Source organism: Python bivittatus, unplaced genomic scaffold, assembly GCF_059951505.1.
Source record: "Python bivittatus isolate LINGU-HERP-01145 unplaced genomic scaffold, Pbiv_v1 ctg000400_np1212, whole genome shotgun sequence".
In the NCBI taxonomy this organism is placed as follows: domain Eukaryota; kingdom Metazoa; phylum Chordata; class Lepidosauria; order Squamata; family Pythonidae; genus Python; species Python bivittatus.
This window is the reverse complement of record NW_028277073.1, coordinates 10,495,754-10,512,906: the sequence shown is the minus strand read 5'-3', so window position 1 is coordinate 10,512,906 and position 17,153 is coordinate 10,495,754. Positions and strand designations below refer to the sequence as shown.

The 17,153-nt window shown below is 38.5% G+C and overlaps 1 protein-coding gene across 6 annotated transcripts in view; it reads left to right on the top strand.

Moving 5' to 3' along the window:
• The window catches only part of SGMS1 (sphingomyelin synthase 1), a 72,341-nt gene extending 64,482 nt beyond the window's left edge, over positions 1-7,859 (top strand). For all 6 annotated transcript variants that reach the window (XM_088144414.1, XM_088144413.1, XM_088144411.1 and 3 more), the window contains 3 exons: positions 1,333-1,486; positions 4,421-4,587; positions 6,707-7,859. In XM_088144414.1, the coding sequence (XP_088000540.1) occupies positions 1,333-1,486; positions 4,421-4,587; positions 6,707-6,886 (501 nt within the window). In that variant the 3' untranslated portion in view covers positions 6,887-7,859. The remainder of the gene's footprint in view (positions 1-1,332; positions 1,487-4,420; positions 4,588-6,706) is intronic.
• The last annotated feature ends 9,294 nt before the right edge of the window (positions 7,860-17,153 follow it).

Genomic DNA, 17,153 nt, shown 5'->3' with positions numbered 1-17,153 from the left:
ATAGAAGTGAGCTCCTGTTAATTATTTAGTGGGAGCTCCTATTAATTATCTAACTTTGTGGTTATAGAATAATGTTTTTTTGTTAATTTGACAACAGTAATGTAGTATTATTAGAAACCAGATGAATGCCAAATGTATTGTGGATTCTGTTCCTCATTATCCTTAATTCACATTTATAACTAGCAGGTTGGAGTTGTCATTTATGAGTTTTGAGAATTAAAGTTTATAGTCTTGTCAGCTCTCTTAAAAACATGGTAATTGGATACTTAAAATGCATTGCACTTTTCTTGCTAACTTCCCAGAAAATGCTGCAATATACTGGGAACTCTGTTGTTTTATAGCTGTTGTAAACACATGTAAGCAACTTCCACTGCACAATTTCACACTGAGATGCCAGTTAAATGACACTGTTGTTTAGAACTTAAAAAAAAAACTGAATAAATAAGCTAGTGTAGTTTTGACACTGAAAATTTAGATACCTATAAAATAAAATAGTATGACCTGTTTTGGTTTCAGCAGTATTTCCGTGCAGGATCACTGTAGTCTCTGATCTTCTTAATTTAATATCATACAATGTCAGTATATAGAAAAAATACACATACAGATGAGGAATTGACCTACTAAATTTGGCCTGAACATTGTGAGATTGGATTCACCATGCTTGGGGGATCTGTTCTGGCTTTTAATTTAATTTCATGTTCTATATGAATGCTATCCAAAAAGAGTAATGCACATTTCAGCCATTTCTTCTTAATCAACATCCTTCTGCAATGAAGATAGTACTTACATTAGTTCTCCCCACCTAAGCAATGATTCAGACTTCTTGTCATTTGACTGATTACAGTACAGAAAGAAGTAAAATGATCGTGCTGAGCAATTTCTTTCTCTGATATTTTAACTAATTTCCTTTTTGTTGAACAATGAAAGTGATTTTAGATTGCTAATTTCTGTCCTGATGAAATAATCAAGACTAGGAAAAAAACTGAGAAGTCTAAGGTAGAAGATGCTTGTGCAGAGAAAAGTTCTCTATGCAATTTCCATAGGAGTAGCTAGGTTATAATTTTGTAACTAGTGAAGAATTTTGTGGTCCTGGAAAAGACTAAAAAAAGCTTTCTTGTAAAAGCTTTTGTGTAGTGAACACACCACTGTCAAGCTCACACTGTAATCTGTTTGTTAGCCTTTGTGTTGGAACAAAATTCTTTATTGCTATTTATTCCCTGTGCTGCTCTGATTTATTCAGTGGCCGGGAAGCTTAATTGCTTGCAGTGCAATGTTTTAAAGTTAAGCTGGTTTGAACTAACAAGCTGATTTATCCCCTCCTTGTTTCTGAAGCTTTTTGGCAACTGGGAGTCACACATGAGGAGGATCATGAAGCTGCTTGCTGGAGGTGGTCTCTCAATCACAGGATCACATGACCTGTGTGGTGATTACCTATACAGCGGTCACACGGTTATGTTAACTCTGACATACTTATTTATCAAAGAGTGTAAGTTTGAAATACCTCTGTTATTTGATAGAACTTGTTACTCGATAGAATATGTTACTTGGTTAACTGAGATCATCTTGCAAAATTGCTGCCCTTCATCAGAGCTTTCTACTTTTATTATATGTTTGTTTAGAAGTACCTTTTAGGGTGTAACTCTCCCAAAATTAAAGCAACTTAGTGGAGATTCGTTAAGGATAGCAACTTTTCAATGATCTAAAAATATAGCGCGTGGATTGATGCAATATTGTTTTGTAATTCCTCTATGTTATATTTGTTACACTGCACCTATTCTATCAGTATTTACTAAACAGTTACCACAGCTAGTAACGGTTGCATGAATGGGACAAAGATCTTAATCATATTTGTTTTCTAGGAGTAAGCTGTAGTACTTTTTAATTTACAGTAATTTAAAAACAATCCTGAATAACTTTTTTTTCAAAGCTAAAAATACTGAGTTAGCCAACTTATAATTGAAGCAAATGAGATTAGAATAATGTTGAAGCAACTGGAGTAACACGCCAACGTTTTTAGTTCTTATTGTCATACAGGTAGTCCTTGTTGAATGACCATTTGTTCAGCAACTGTTCAAAGTTACAACAGCACTGAACAAGGAGGACTTACAACTGTTCCTCGTAATTGCAGCCGTCACAGCGTCCCCAAGGTCACATGATCATGATTTGGGTGCTTGGCAGCCAGCTTGCAATTATGACATCACAGCATCCTGCAGTTACATGATCGCTATTTGCAGTCTTCCCTGCCAGCTTCCAACAAGCAAAGTCAATGGGAAAGCCAGCAGGAAGTCACAAATGGCGAGCATGTGACCGCAGGACACTGCAGCCACGTGGGAGTCGCCTAATGACAGCAACTGGGACTGCCAGAACTGCTGTCAGAAGTTGGCATGGTCATGTGACATCTTACTTTACGACACGTCGCTTAGCAACAGAGTTGCTGGTCCCAATTACCATCTTTAAGCAAGGACTGCCTGTAATGATTTCTGTTCTACATAGTCAGTATGTGGTACTTATAAACTAGTTGTCTTCTCATAAGACACTGAATGGAATCCATTGGTCTCCCTTCACTGACAGGAGGCTTCCATCACAGAATGTGGAGAGGAAAATATATTTCTCGATGCTCCCCCCCAAATCTACTCCACAAGAACTCTGTGGAGCATATTTTGAAGAATTTCAAGAGCAGAAGGGATCGCCATCCCTGTTTTGCTGACCAAAGCTTTCTGTTGACAGAAAGACATGAATTGGATTCCACCCAATCATTTTTGAGAATATGCAGAGAGAAATTAATTCAATAGCAGAGTATGCAGAAATGAGATTAATTCAACTACAAAAATCAATCTGCTATAGATTGAACATTTATGTTTAAATTACATAAATTAACAATCCAATTACTGCTGTATCTAGCTCATTTGTTAACATGTCAGTCATGATAGTACTCTGTAGTGTATACCATGTTTGCATTTAAAATGGAATGCTTATAAATTAAATATCTATTAGGAGTAATAAAATATTATTGTTAATAAATGAGCCATTAATATTGAGTGAGAGGAAACGTTCCATTCATCTTCACCTTTTTTTTAAACATCAAAACTACCAATCACATTGCAGTAAGAGGGAATTTTATAGTACTGAAGGGGTAGTAGGAACGAGTGATTAACCCTTTCCTTTACCCTTTGAAAGTCCATCTCATCCCATTGCTTTTATCCCAGTACTGTCCCAAACTTTGCAAACTTCAATTTAAAACCCCATGGAGAAGTTAACTCTTAGAAAAGTTTCTTAAACAAATGTTATGCTCCATCCTTTTTGCCCTTTGTTCAGTAATACAGCATGATGGAGCCTTAGGGCAATAGTCCATGATAGTGAGAGCATAAATTGCCAGAGAGGCAGAACAAGCATCTTGGTTACTCCTTTCTTTCCAAAAATATCTGATGGTCCGAAGTTGGCCAGCTAGGCTGAAACATGTTCACTTATTTTTTAAAAATACATGATTTCCCCCTTTTATCCTCTAGGATAAAATGCAAAATGGTGCTAATTTACAAGTTACTTGTAAGCTAAAGTGATACATTGATGTGAACAGAGGTACCTTATCTGCTGGCACAGCCATCTTTCTTTATTGGAAATTTCTATCTTCTGGAGGTTGTATAGGTAAAGAAATTTAGTTTACATGTCGGAGGCTATGTTGCGTACTTACTATTTTTAAGGTGATTTGTTTTAATCATACACCAGCCCTCCTCAGCTTGGTTGGGGAGCTATGTGGATTTGGAAATTCAGAATTTGTAATCCAACACATAGTTATAGGGCACCACTTGTATTGTGAAAAGCCAAGGTAACAATATAATGGCATAAGAAATATATGTCTTCAGTTGAGATCTCATTTGAATGATGAGTTTTCTCCAAAGCATCCCACATTTATCAAATTGGATTAAGAATTATTTCAAGCTGTGGAAATCACAGAATCATGGGGTTGGAAGGTGCTTTGGGCTGGGTCTTCTAGTCCAGTCCCCTGCATAGGGCAGGAATCCTCATGCTATCCCCAACTAATGGCTATCCAACCTTTTCTTGAAAACCTCCCATGATGGAGCACTCGGGTCCAGGAGGCAAGCTGTTTCAGTGCTTAATAGCTCTCACAGTCAGGAGATTCTTCCTTCACTTGATTTTGAATCTCACACTGCAGAGATTCCACCCATTGGTTCTTATTCTACCCTCCAGAGCTACAAAGAATAAATCCACACCCTCTTCCCTATGATAGCCCCTCAGACATTTGAAGACTGTTATCGTATCTCCCCTCACCTTTCTGTATCACACTGTTCTACCTGGGGATGAACCTATTTTCAAAATAACAGCCCTTTAATTTCTGTACAAGAAACTGTTTTATATTTATAGAATTAATGAATTAGGGCCTCGCATTTTTCCTTATTTTCAGATTCACCTCGGCGATTCTGGTGGTATCATTGGATTTGCTGGGCTCTCAGCATAGTTGGAATGATCTGTATTCTCTTAGCTCATGATCACTACACTGTGGATGTGGTGGTGGCTTACTACATCACTACAAGACTTTTCTGGTGGTATCATACCATGGCCAATCAACAAGTGAGTTTCTTTTCTATCCCCCTGTAAAATGTATTATGTGGGTCTAGCTTGCTCAACTCTAGTCCATTAGAGTGATCATTTTAGCACAAACTTAAATTATTTTCTGTCTGCATCCCCCCATCCTACAGTACCTCATGTATACAGTAGCTTATTCTCTTACCTGAAGGGTTGTCTTTTTAGATTAAGATATCTTTAAGGGCTGGACAAGTGTTGGGCCAGTGGATGGGGCCATAATATGCTTTTGTGTACAACAAACCTCTTTTTGAGAAACACAAAGACGGAGCCCTTGGGGCCCACCCCCTCTTCCCAAATTAGTTGGGTAGGGACCAGCTGGCTGTTGGGTAACAGATCACTGTTTTCCCTTGCCTAAATCTTGCTAACATAGCTGGGAGGAAGGATACGTTTAAAGACCAATCCCAGCCATCCTTAGCAAGCTGGGAAGCCACAAGGTTTTAACCTATCACGCAGCTGATGACTGAGGGCCTCACATGAGTCACCCATAAGTACATTTCTGTAAGGATTGCGAAAGAATGGGGAAAGTTTGTTCCTAAAGTAGAAAAGTGCTATGCTGTTAAAATAAGCAGCACATACAGTGAACTGTCTATTACATAACTTTGAATTTTATAATTAAACTTGGTTTTGTCAATAGGAAAAGTATCTTAGGTAAGTGTTATATGTGTTATATGACTAAGATCATAATTATTTCCTTGATAATAGTATCTGCTTGGAGTAACAGATAAATTGACAAATTACGTAGTTCCTTTTGATCATCATATCAAATTTAGTTACAACACTAAATGCCATGATAACATGATGCAGGTGGTAAAATATGTTCTGAAAACTGTGCTTAGTGAATGAATATTGATTTCTTCCCTGTTATGTGAGACTATGTACTTCAATGTAACTTTGAAGGTAACTGAATATCCTCAAGTTTATTTAGAGCCTCTTTCTATGTGATAGAAAAACTGGGAGGCAAAGGTGAACAAGACAGCCATAATCATCTTTCAGGACTTCTGATGTGTTGTCTATAAGAAAAACTAGGACCTCTCTCTAGAGAGTAAATGTATTAAACTGGCAAAGTCTAGGAGCCTAGGAATGGCATTATGTAAAAGTGTAGGATAGTTCATTAAAATCTGCAGTAACTCATATCTTTTAATAGCTTAAGTAACTCTTCAGTATCTGATCAGACGGCCTATTCCAAATCAGTCTGAACCCCAAATGTTGGAATATTTGAAAAAATTCCCTTGCACAGATGTTTTGGCATCTCTTCTGACTGCAGTCAAATCAGTAGGTCACAGTTTACTCTGCAATTCTGTTGCAGTTAGTATGCAGAGCTCAACCCTACTTCTTACTCATTGTGGAGGTGAGTCTGAAATTAAAGTTACTTGCCTTCTATTTGTTACTTCTCTGTTGAAAACTTCAGGAATTCGCTTGACTGCACTTGCTATTGAGAGAAAGTGACTGGCCTAGGGCTACCCAGTTGACTTAATGTCTAAGGCAAGACTAGAATTCACAATTCCTGTGGTTTCTAGCCTAATGCCTTTAACTACTATTCCAAACTGGCTCTCTTAGGCTGGTTAAGGGCACTGAAGTTCCAGAGATACAAAGATAGACATACACACATACGTTATACACATACAGATGTTCAGATACTTGTACATTTGTGTATTTATTAATAAGTTTGCCAAACTCGTGCAACTTTTCCTTCCTTCCTTCATTAGTTTTACTGTATTCCATTTTATTCTATTTTTACAGTAGAACTGTTAGAATATTATCACTAAACTCCTCCTGTAACTTGCTTCCTCTCGTGCCCTGTATAAAAATCTTTTTTTTTCTTTTTTTGTTCTCTGGCTGTAATTAATAAAGTTAAGAAACATCATTATTTAAAGAGAGAGCTCCTGGCAACAATTCCTTTTCACCTCATCTAATAATCCTATTTTAAAAAAGCACAATGGTAGATCTATACTGGAAGGGCCAGATGAGTAGATTTTTTACCTTATAACAGTGTGAACTGCATGAGAAAGGTTCACGTGTTTCCTGAAGATAAATCCGTTATTCCGAGTGCTGATTTTTCTTTTCAGAGGCTTTATTTATAATTATTATTCTTTTTTTTTTTCAGGTGCTAAAAGAAGCTTCGCAGACTAATCTTTTTGCACGGGTGTGGTGGTACAGACCCTTCCAGTACCTTGAAAAGAATGTCCAAGGAATTGTACCCCGTTCTTACCACTGGCCTTTTTCCTGGCAGGCTTTGCATCTGGGTCGGCAAGCAAAATACAGCAAACTGGTGAATGACACATAACATACAAAAAAGAGATGGCAAGAAAACTGTCCAAAAGTGCTCAGAACTCCCCAAGATGAGATGCCATAGCAATTGAACTGGTCCCTTAATTCTACCTTTTAACCGTTACCTTGACTTAAATCTCTTCTCTTACCTGGTAAGCACTGTGATACTTTTTTTTCTCCAAAGGATCTGCGATGGACAACAATAAAGAAATGGTAACTTATCATGCACTGTATGCATTTCTTGTTAATAGATTATGGATTTGCATTGCTCATCACCATGTTTCTTTGTATATGATGCAGCAACATAAACAAAAATGCTTTTATATCATAAGTTCTGGTCTTTCCAGTCTCGTCTGGGAATGAAGCATATTATTTTCTTGGGAAAACATAATTTTCATATCTCTTGCCCCAAAGATTGGGCTGTAAGCCATTTTCTAGCAAATGTCTATATGAAGGTTTCTAAATACCTGACTGGGATAATATACAGGAATCTTTCTATCTGTTTCACTGAAGCTACAAATGATAGACACAGAAAGGTTTGGTAATCATTGATTTTGTAAATCTGCAGTGGCAGTGTCAAACGGTGCAAAAAATTATTCTGTTGTAAAGTGATTTTCTAAGTATTTCCTAACTTTATTTTTCAAAATGATACGCATTCAAATGAATTCTAAAAAGGTTTTTACATGACAGAGAAAAGAGTTAAACGTAAAAAAACTGCTTCTTGGGAGAAAGATTTGTCTGTTCTTAGTGCCTTCTTTGTCTTGATAGTATGGTCAGTAGGCAGTCTTTACAAGCTTTTGTTTAAAATAAAGTATTCCACAAAACCAAGATTATATGTATTGTACACATTATCAAATTTTGATTTTTATATCTAAATTAAACTGGAAAGCTGTTTGCAATATTCAGATGACTGAATGGGGGGGGGATCTAATATGATAATCAAGTCTTCACACTTTGTGAGCAGGTTAGAGTGAAATATACTATTTAAATTATATTATTGTCTACTCCATACATGGATTTTAACTATAGCAAGAAAACAGCCATGACTTCCTTATTATAAGTTTATTTTTCAAAGTATAAACAAATAAAAATAAATTCAAATTGTAAACAATGTCTGATCCCTAAATAAAAATATTGTTGAAAAACAATTGATTTCTTTAAAACAGGTTTATGCAGAAACTGCATGTAACTCTAAAGTTTTAAATCCTGCCATACATACTGTGTTTGGGGGAAGTATTCTATCCTATACTTGCCAATGTGCAGAACAAAATAGTTTTTTAAGAATGAAGAAGCATATATATATCTATATATATATAAATATATATATATATTCATTCTGTATTTTACGTGAAGCAGAGTTATCTTCTGTAGGATTTTTGTGTGTTCAAAAAGGTGAAATTTGTATTGTAAAACAATAACGGTGAAGGAAAATAAAAGGCTTTTAAACAAGTGGTGTCCTACTTTTGTTACATGCAAAAAGCAAACAAAAAATTAAAACCCAGAAAGGCACACATTTCATCTATATTAAAAAGAGCTCTCCTCTTATATATTATTATTATTATGGTTTTATTGTCTATGTGTGTGTGTGTGTGTTATTAATGTCTACTTAACTGGAAAAAACGGGAAAGGAAGCATAGAAGCTATTTATATGTTTGTGTGTGTGTGTGTGTGTGTGCACGCACATGTCTTGAAGTCAGCGTTGACTCTGGTGACTGCCTCAACAAGACCCTGTAGTTTTCTTGGCAAGATTTTCAGAAGTGGTTTGCCTTTCCCTTCTTCTTCCTAGGGCTGAGAGAAAGGGACTGGCCCAAGGTCATCCAGCTGGCCTTGTTCCTAAGGTGGGACTAGAACTCATGGTCTCCCGGTTTCTAGCCTGATGCCGTAACCACTACACCAAACTGGCTCTCATAGAGGATACTACATATTGTCAAATTTCTGTGTGCATCAGCTAGCACAAGAAGCAATAAAAAGCTTGTTCAAATATAGAGGGAGAAGTGAATTCTTCTAATCGTGCTATAACTGATGGAGTGCAGGTGTCCTTCCAGCTTTTTAATATCATTTTTTTTTGCAATCTGTAAAACCCAAAAAGTCTTCCAGGACAAAATAAATGTGTGGAATAACTTGCATCTGGAAGCCACTCTAGCACATTATGAATTCATTACACTTTACATCTGCAACGATTAGTTGAATCCACCAGTTTCTTTTCTCAAAAGAAGTATAGGTATCCAGTGCATGCAAAGTAATTTCCTAATTTTAATATTAAATATACTTTCTGTGCCTGAACTTTCCCCCTGTGATTCACTGTATTTGTTTTTTACTGTAAAGTGTGGTTTTCAAATGCTAAACTGGGAGTGAGTAAACTTTATTACAGCCATTGGCCAATTTGGAAAAATAAAAGAAAAATTCTGAGGCAGCAAGTAAAAATCATAGTAAAACTTAATTTTAATTATAAAATTGATTTTATTTTATAAATAGCAAAACAAAACCTAGCCGCATTCTGATAAATAAAATCACAATCAGACAGTAGCAACTCTAAATAAAATGGATCCGGGTGGCCTGGAAATCTGGCTAAATGAGGAATTATTAGCTACAACCAGGCATCTTTATAATAAGGGCAAAATAGCAAAATGTGAGTTAATATTTCAGGGGCTTCTTCACCACAGGGACAAAGCCTTTGTTCAAATGGGATGCCCCATAATTTCCCTGCAAAAAATGGCTGTTGGAAGGGCTTTACAGCTTGCCAGAGTTAGGACTCCTCTGAATTTGGGAATGATTATTTGGCTTAAATATCTAGTTTAAAATGCTATAATTATTCAGTTCTAGCTATGGAGAATTATTGTACAATGACTATACCTGCCCCTTGCATATTGTCAATAAGTTAGGAGATTTAATGCTATAGTTAAAAAGTTATTCTGAGGCCTTCCCACAATTAAATTCTAACCTTATTTTGCACCTCTCTTAAAGATACACCTAAGGGAAAGAGAAAGAAAATTAAACTACGGAAGAGAGAAATATGCATATGCAAATGTTATTAATCAGTAAAATTCATCAAATTGCAGTTACTTCTTGTGGTCCTTCCATTAGGCCATGTTATTTATTGTCATTGATTATGTCCCATTAAGTTGGTGTTGACTCTTAGGGACCGCATAGGTAGATTTTCTCCATGACAATCTGTCCCTAACCTGGTCCTTCTGGTCTTTCAACAGTGCGCTCATCACCATTGTAACAGTCCATTCACCTTGCTGCTAATCGTCCTCTTCTCTTTCCTTCCACCTTTCCCAGCATTAAAGCCTACTCCAGAGAACTAGGTCTTTGCATAATGTGTCTGAAGTAGGATAATTTGAATCTGGTCATTTGTGCCTCAAGTGAGAACTCTGGATTGATTTATTTGATGATCCATTTGTTTGTTTTCTTGGCTGTCTACAGTATTCTCAAGAGTCTTCTTCAACACCAAAATTCAAAAGTGTCAATATTCTTTCTATCCTACTTCTTCAGAGTCCAACTTTCACTTTCACAGAGTGTCACAGGGAATACCATTGCTTGCCATATTCTGATCTTTGTAGGTATAGACACATCATGGCATTGAAATATATTTTCTTTACTGTTGATAGTACACCCAGCAAAAATCTGGACGAAGTAGTAATCAAACAGGAACTCAATCCTGTTTCTGTCCTGCTTTGTGGCCCAAAGTCTTAGAATCCAAAGTTGAAGATAAAATGGTTTCAAACTGGATAAGTGAAGCTGAGAACACAGCTGTTCTAGATGAGAACAAATGTCAGTTCTTAAACTTGTCGAAAAATTTTATTAACTCGGCTTATTTTATAATGTTGAAAATGAGTGAACATAATTCCCACCCTACTGTCACCCCTGCATTCCACAGAAATCGAGTAATAAATAAGATACTGGGCTCAGTTCAACAGCTAAAATACACTGGTTGCAAACGTATGAGTGTTCACATAGCAATGTGTCTATTACAGCTTTTGGCAAAAAAAAAATTGACTTAGAGAAGCTCAAATACTAATTCATTAACTCAGCTTGTGCTCTAGGTATGTGCTTAGTTTGACTAACTTTAAGCTAATATTGAGGAAGAAAGTTCCAAGCATAAGGGGAGTTAGGCATGTAGGGCCAGACGCTTTTGAATGGCTGAGATTTTTGAGTTCAAAGAGTAAATCCCTCCCCCCCCGATCTCTATAAATACCCACAAAAGGGTCACATCACCCTGGGCACAGAGAGAACTGCTCCTGTCTGTGCTCCTGCACTCTGAAAATGCCGGTCACAGGTGCTGGCGAAACGTTAGGAAACAAAACTTCCAGAACACGGCCACACAGCCCGGAAGACCCACACCAGCCACTCAAAGAGTAAAGTTTATCATAGAAATTATGGCAAAAATCTAAGGATGAACTTTAAAGGTAAGAAGAAACAGTGTAGTTGGCATTTCAGGGACTCTCCAGATTCCATGTTACTTTTGGATACCAAAAAAGGATCCCTTTTACTAGTTTGCCAAAATCACCTCTACATGAACATGTTGGATGTAGTCTCAACCATTGGTAGGAGACTGCATCTTCTCTCTGCACGTACAAGCCTGTTAAACCACAAAGGTAAATGGCAAGAGGCAGATGATGGAAACGGTCTTCACATCCTATCCATGTATCTACTTTCTCCTTCCTTCTCTTTCAGATGAAGCTAGGCTTTTCTATCTTCCTATATTTCTTAATCTAGCTTTCAGTCCAAATATAGTGAATGCTAGCATTGACTAAGAGCAAGGCTAGTTGTCTCTGCATCCAAGACAACGATATATAAACATTTGTAATGGGATGTTCTGCTACTTACTCAGCATTATTTTAGCATTCAGAAGCAGAGCCTCTCACAAAGGTTCCTGCTGAATTCAAATAACACCCACATGCACTGGTTATATCCCAACTAAGCTACTGGAAATGCTACTTATGTAGAGCTGCCTTGAAAACAGTTTGGAATTCTGTATACTGCTAGTAGGAAGAGGATGAAGGCTCATAATACACTGATTTTCCTATCACCATGTAATAGACATTTCTGTGAGCTATATTTTAATGAAAAGATTTCAAGCACTGGCACAAACTTTCCAGCAGTCTGCTTATCAATAAAATATTAGCCATCAAAGAAAACTTTGGCAAGTGCAAGCAAGTAGTTCAGGGTGCTGAAGACAAGGTGCAGTGGAAAGCTGGCCAAAGATCAGAGCCCAAGAGTGCAGGAGTCAGAACAATCATCCAGCCTCATGAATTGGGCCAATCCAGGAATCGGGAACTGCGAGACAGCTGAGCACATCGGAGGAGGTAAGTGGCAGTGCTGGCAACAAGCATCAAGGCCAGTCTGAAGGCCTTCCCTTCCCTTATGATGAACTAGCACCAGCTCCACACCTTCTCACTCCGCTGGCCTGAAAACAATATTTTTCTAGACTCTGGACAGCCCACTCTGAAGCACCGTGTCACATCCTGCTGGCGTATCTTAACTCAAATGTATATTTTCCTGGGAATGCACAACTACTGTGGGAACTCTTGAAGAAATGCAGCTTCTTTAAGTTGGTACCAGTAGGTATGGCATGTTTGACCACACTCACCCTGAAGCATCTTTTTGGCTTTGAATCTCAGGTGCTTCACATCTCAGAATGGGAGGAATGCAGCTGTGAAGAAGAGCCCTATGGCTCATCAGAATTCAGCCAAAAGTAATTGAAATGGTTTTACGTGCAGGCAAGCATATAAGAAATTGGTTCCTTCTAGCTACCAAACCTTAAATGTGGCTTGAGCTTTGAAAGGAATTTAAGTAAGTTGATAGTCTTGAAGAGAGCCGGTATGGTATAGTGGTTAAGGTACTGAACTGTGAGCATGGAGAACCAAGTTCTAGTCCTCCCTTAGGTACAGAAGCCATCTGGGTAATTTTGGGTCAGTCACTCCCTCTCAGCCCTAGCTAGTGTCAGGCTCTGGAAAAAGTTGGGAATATGAGCTACTTTCATTACAGGTAGTTCTCAGTTAACTACAGTAATTAGGACCGGAATTTCCATTGCTAAGCGATGCAGTTGTAAAGTACAATGTCATGTGACCACACCTCATAGCAACAGCAGTTCCAGCAGTCCCTGCTTACTATTGTTAAGCAAGGACCGTGCGGGTCATTAAGCGAGGGCCTCACATGACTTCCGACTTCCTACCTGCTTCCCCATTGGCTTTGCTTGTGGGAAGCTGGCAGGGAAGGTCACAAATTGTGATCATGTGACCATGGGACACTGTGACGGTAGGACATCTGGGCTGGTTGCCGAGTGCCGGGATTGTAATCCTGTGACTCTGGGGGGCTGGAACTTCGCGGACGGGTTGTAACTACCACTTGTTCAGCATGGTTGCAAGTTTGAATGGTTGCTGAACGAGTGATCGTTAAACAAGGACCACCTGTATCTTGTTTAGCGTGTCTCTATTCTTTTGGACGTATCTGCGGCTAACCCAAAATTTAACAACATCAAAGAAACACTAATACACTTTTTTTAAAAAGAGGGTTACTCTTCTCAGTTTTGATCTCTGCTGAAAAGATTGACTGAAAATCCAGCCTTATGAGACAGCAAAAGGAAAAATAAAACTTTGTCATTGTCTCAGTAAATGCTGACCTACAAGAGATAAGATCTGGTCCTTCATGCTATCTACTGTAGTCTTCACAATGGAAGGAGGATACAGGATGCTGTGGAATTGCCCAGAACAGGGAGCAAAGAATGCTTGGAAGGGACAAATTATCATCTCAAATTGTCCCTAAATGCTCCCTTGTACTGGGCAGTGATGCCAAGCCTGGCCTATCCTTCTGAATGGATTGTGATCTCTTACTGCTATATTCATCAAAGCTATTCTTTTATGTCTTCCAGGTTTGTGTGGTTGTGTGTATATATACCTACTTTTGTACTTAAATGTTGTTTTATTGCAAGTCTAGGCAACCTGGTACCCTCCAGATGTTCTGGGTTTCACTTCCTATTAACCCCACTCAGTAGAGCTACTGACAAAATATTCTGGGAAATAGAACCCAAAGTTCTAGAGCAGCGTTTCTTAATCTCAGCAACTTTAAGATGGGTGGACTTCAACTCCCAGAATTCACCAGCCAGCATGCTGGTTGGGGAATTCTGGGTGTTGAAGTCCACTCATCTTAAAGTTGCTGAGATTGACAAACACTGATTTAGAGGATGCTAGGTTGCTCAACTCTGTTTATTGTTTGTTAGTTATTATTCGGTATTGTATTATTGAATGTTTGTTTTTTAAAGTCTGTATTTTATCACCAAAAGATCATCTACAAACAGGGGCCTTGCACGCAAAAAAGAAGCAAGGGTTCAGAACCACAGCCACAGATATCACCTTGTCCCCCACCCCAGATCCCTCTGCCCATAAATCCAAAGAGTAAAAAATAATCAGATACAAACAAATGAAAGATGTAAAGAAAAGGAAAATGCTAAAATTAAAATCCAATATCTAAAGCACAGGAAAAGCTACAAATGCAAGAAGATCTGGCACATTATTGCAATGTCTCACTGGCAGGGCTTTCTGAGCAGATCGCGAGAGCCTTATCTCTCTTTGAAACCTAGCAGTTCATTCCTAAAACATTGAATCCATCCCTTCCCTGGTGTGGAACATTGGGAAGAAGAACTCAGGTTGAATCAATTATACTATATACAGTAATCATATGTATGCTTCCTTATACAAATAGAGGATTACATATATATTTCCTTTTCAGGTCTTTGCTGTGTGGGTCCTAAGGAATGTCATATTTATTATTCCACCAATCTGCGTCTGACAACAACTCATTGATTAGAGAGATCACAGCTTGAAAGGATTCAAGGCTACGTGCTCCCAGGCCTCCTTATCTCTTCCTGCTGTAAAGGCAGGGTCAGCTTCTTGGAACAGCAGTCAGGACCTAGGCTAACTGACATAGCAAAACTGCTGTGTTTCCTTTCTAGGAATGTGTCTGCAGTGATGAAAGATGCCCATGTCTCCTTTTGTAGCTATCTTGTTTCCTTATCAGTTGCAAAGCAGTTCTTTCTGTACTGGAGATCTTCTGCCCATTTATGCCTATGCTCGGACTGCCTTTGACGGACATGTTCCATAAAATCGATGTCACCTCCTTGCTCTTGCTGTTAGCTCACCTGAGTCAAGAGACCAGGGACTCCCTGTGACTTGCTGGCTTTGGAACTGATAAACCATTGTTGTTAGTGCTCTGTGTTGAGCAGAGTACAGCAATGCTCCCAGAAAAACTTTGTCCAGGGAAAACATACACAGCAGCATGAGAGGTTTGCAAACTGCAATGTCCATATCTTGTTCTTCAAAGAAACACAGCCAGAAAATATATATCTGGTTGTTTATTGATAAAAATGCAAAACTTCATAAAATACAAGTTGTATACAAAATATAGAAAAATACACTTCTTCTCATAAATTCAGCATCCAAGACTTATCTACAAAAACAAAGTCTCAAGCCAAAAACTCTCAGAGAAGAGGTACACTACTTGGTTATTAGTTACAACTACATAACCCATAAAACTACTTAACTACATGGTGGCTAACACTCTACAGCAACTGCAAGGCTGGGCATACAATACTCCAGTTATATTGCCACTCCATACCCCCCCCCACTGAGTAACTAGCATACACACGCCAATAGGTGGCAGTAATTAGCAGTATACATGCACAACACACAATCACAAGGTGTTTTCATAATCCATGTAGCCATAATATTGTTGTACAGATAATGGGATGAATTTCTTCCCATGAGAAACTCCTGACACTCTGGAGGTGAGTTTTTTCCACCAGAATGGCCAGTTAATTATATAAAAACTGAAACCATAAAGCAGTACATCACAACAGTTTAGAAGTATGAACAGTTGTCAGTTGCAAAGGAAAAAGCTCAACCTGGGATGAAGCAACAAGGAAGAAAGCCCCAGATTTGCCTCTCTGGAAAGGGCATTTTATTGAGGGTGTCACTGACTGAAAGGGCCTCTTGTTAACCACTTCCTTACTTCTCAGGGCTGGAGAAGAACCTGCAAAGTTGCTCTCAGATCCTGCCCAGCTTGCTGGATCCAGCAGCTATCTGGGTGCAAGACTACAGAGGTCTTGGCGTTCAGCTTAGACACAGGCAGGGAACCAGTGAGGTTATTTCTAGAAATTTGTTGTTTCCATCTCATGATCCTAAACCATATTTCATCTGCTGCTTTCTGAATGCTGTATTAAAATAGTGATAACTTATCATTTAGTTTCTGTCTGGTTGTGTGAATTTGAGTTCCAAGTCTTGCAATGGCCATCATGAGCTCTTCCTTCTCTTTGTTTTCTTCCCTGGGACTTTAAGGCAGCCTGAGGAGTGCTGGACGATACCTGGTCTCCAATTTTAAAAAACACTGATAACACCTGAGCATGGTTGCATAGGAAGAAGATTCCTGTGCTGTGGTAGAGCTGAAAGGAAGAATGTGAAGCTGAGAAAATGGAACAGCTGTCAGAAGTGGTTTGCCACCATCTTCTTCTTAGGGCTGAGAGAGAGTCACCCAGATGGTGCCTAAGGTGGGACTAGAACTTTAGCCAAACAGATACAAAGTTAGTTCAATGACTCAAGCAATCTTCCTCAACCAGCCCCCTCCCCAGCCAGAGCTGGAATGCACTATCCAAAATTTCCAACCACCCTGAGAAGCCAGGTTGGGGAAGAATAAATCATAGAGTAAAAAGATTGAGTTGGAAAGGGACCTCTAGGCCACTGAATCTAATGTGCTAATCAGTGCAGGAATCCAAATTAAAGCATTCTGTTTAGATGGCTGTCATGATCTCAGGCTCTGCTGGAATGCATCCAGTAAAGGGGAGTCTACCATCTTTCTGTGAAATTGGTTCCACTTCAAACTTCTCTTATTGTTAAGAAGGCTTTTTGCTCCTTAACATTCAGTTGGAATCTGCCTTCCTATAACATAAATCCACTATTCCATATTCTGCATTCCTCTGTGTGACAGTGCCTTCAGGCACTTGGAGATACAAGAATTGATTGCTCTAACAATTTAATAGATTATCAACAAGCCTTTGATTAACAAAAAACTGTAACATTGGAAAATCTTTCACTTCCTGGAATTTTTTTTCTAGTGCTTGTACCATTTAGATGAGTGTTTCAGCCTTGACAATGTTAAGATGTGTGGCTGGCTGGGGAATTCTGGAAGTTGAAGTCCAAACATCTTAATGTTGCCAAGGTTGAAAAACACTGATTTAGATGCTTGGTTGAAATTCTTGTGGTTTTGCTTCATTTACTCAGCTTCTACTG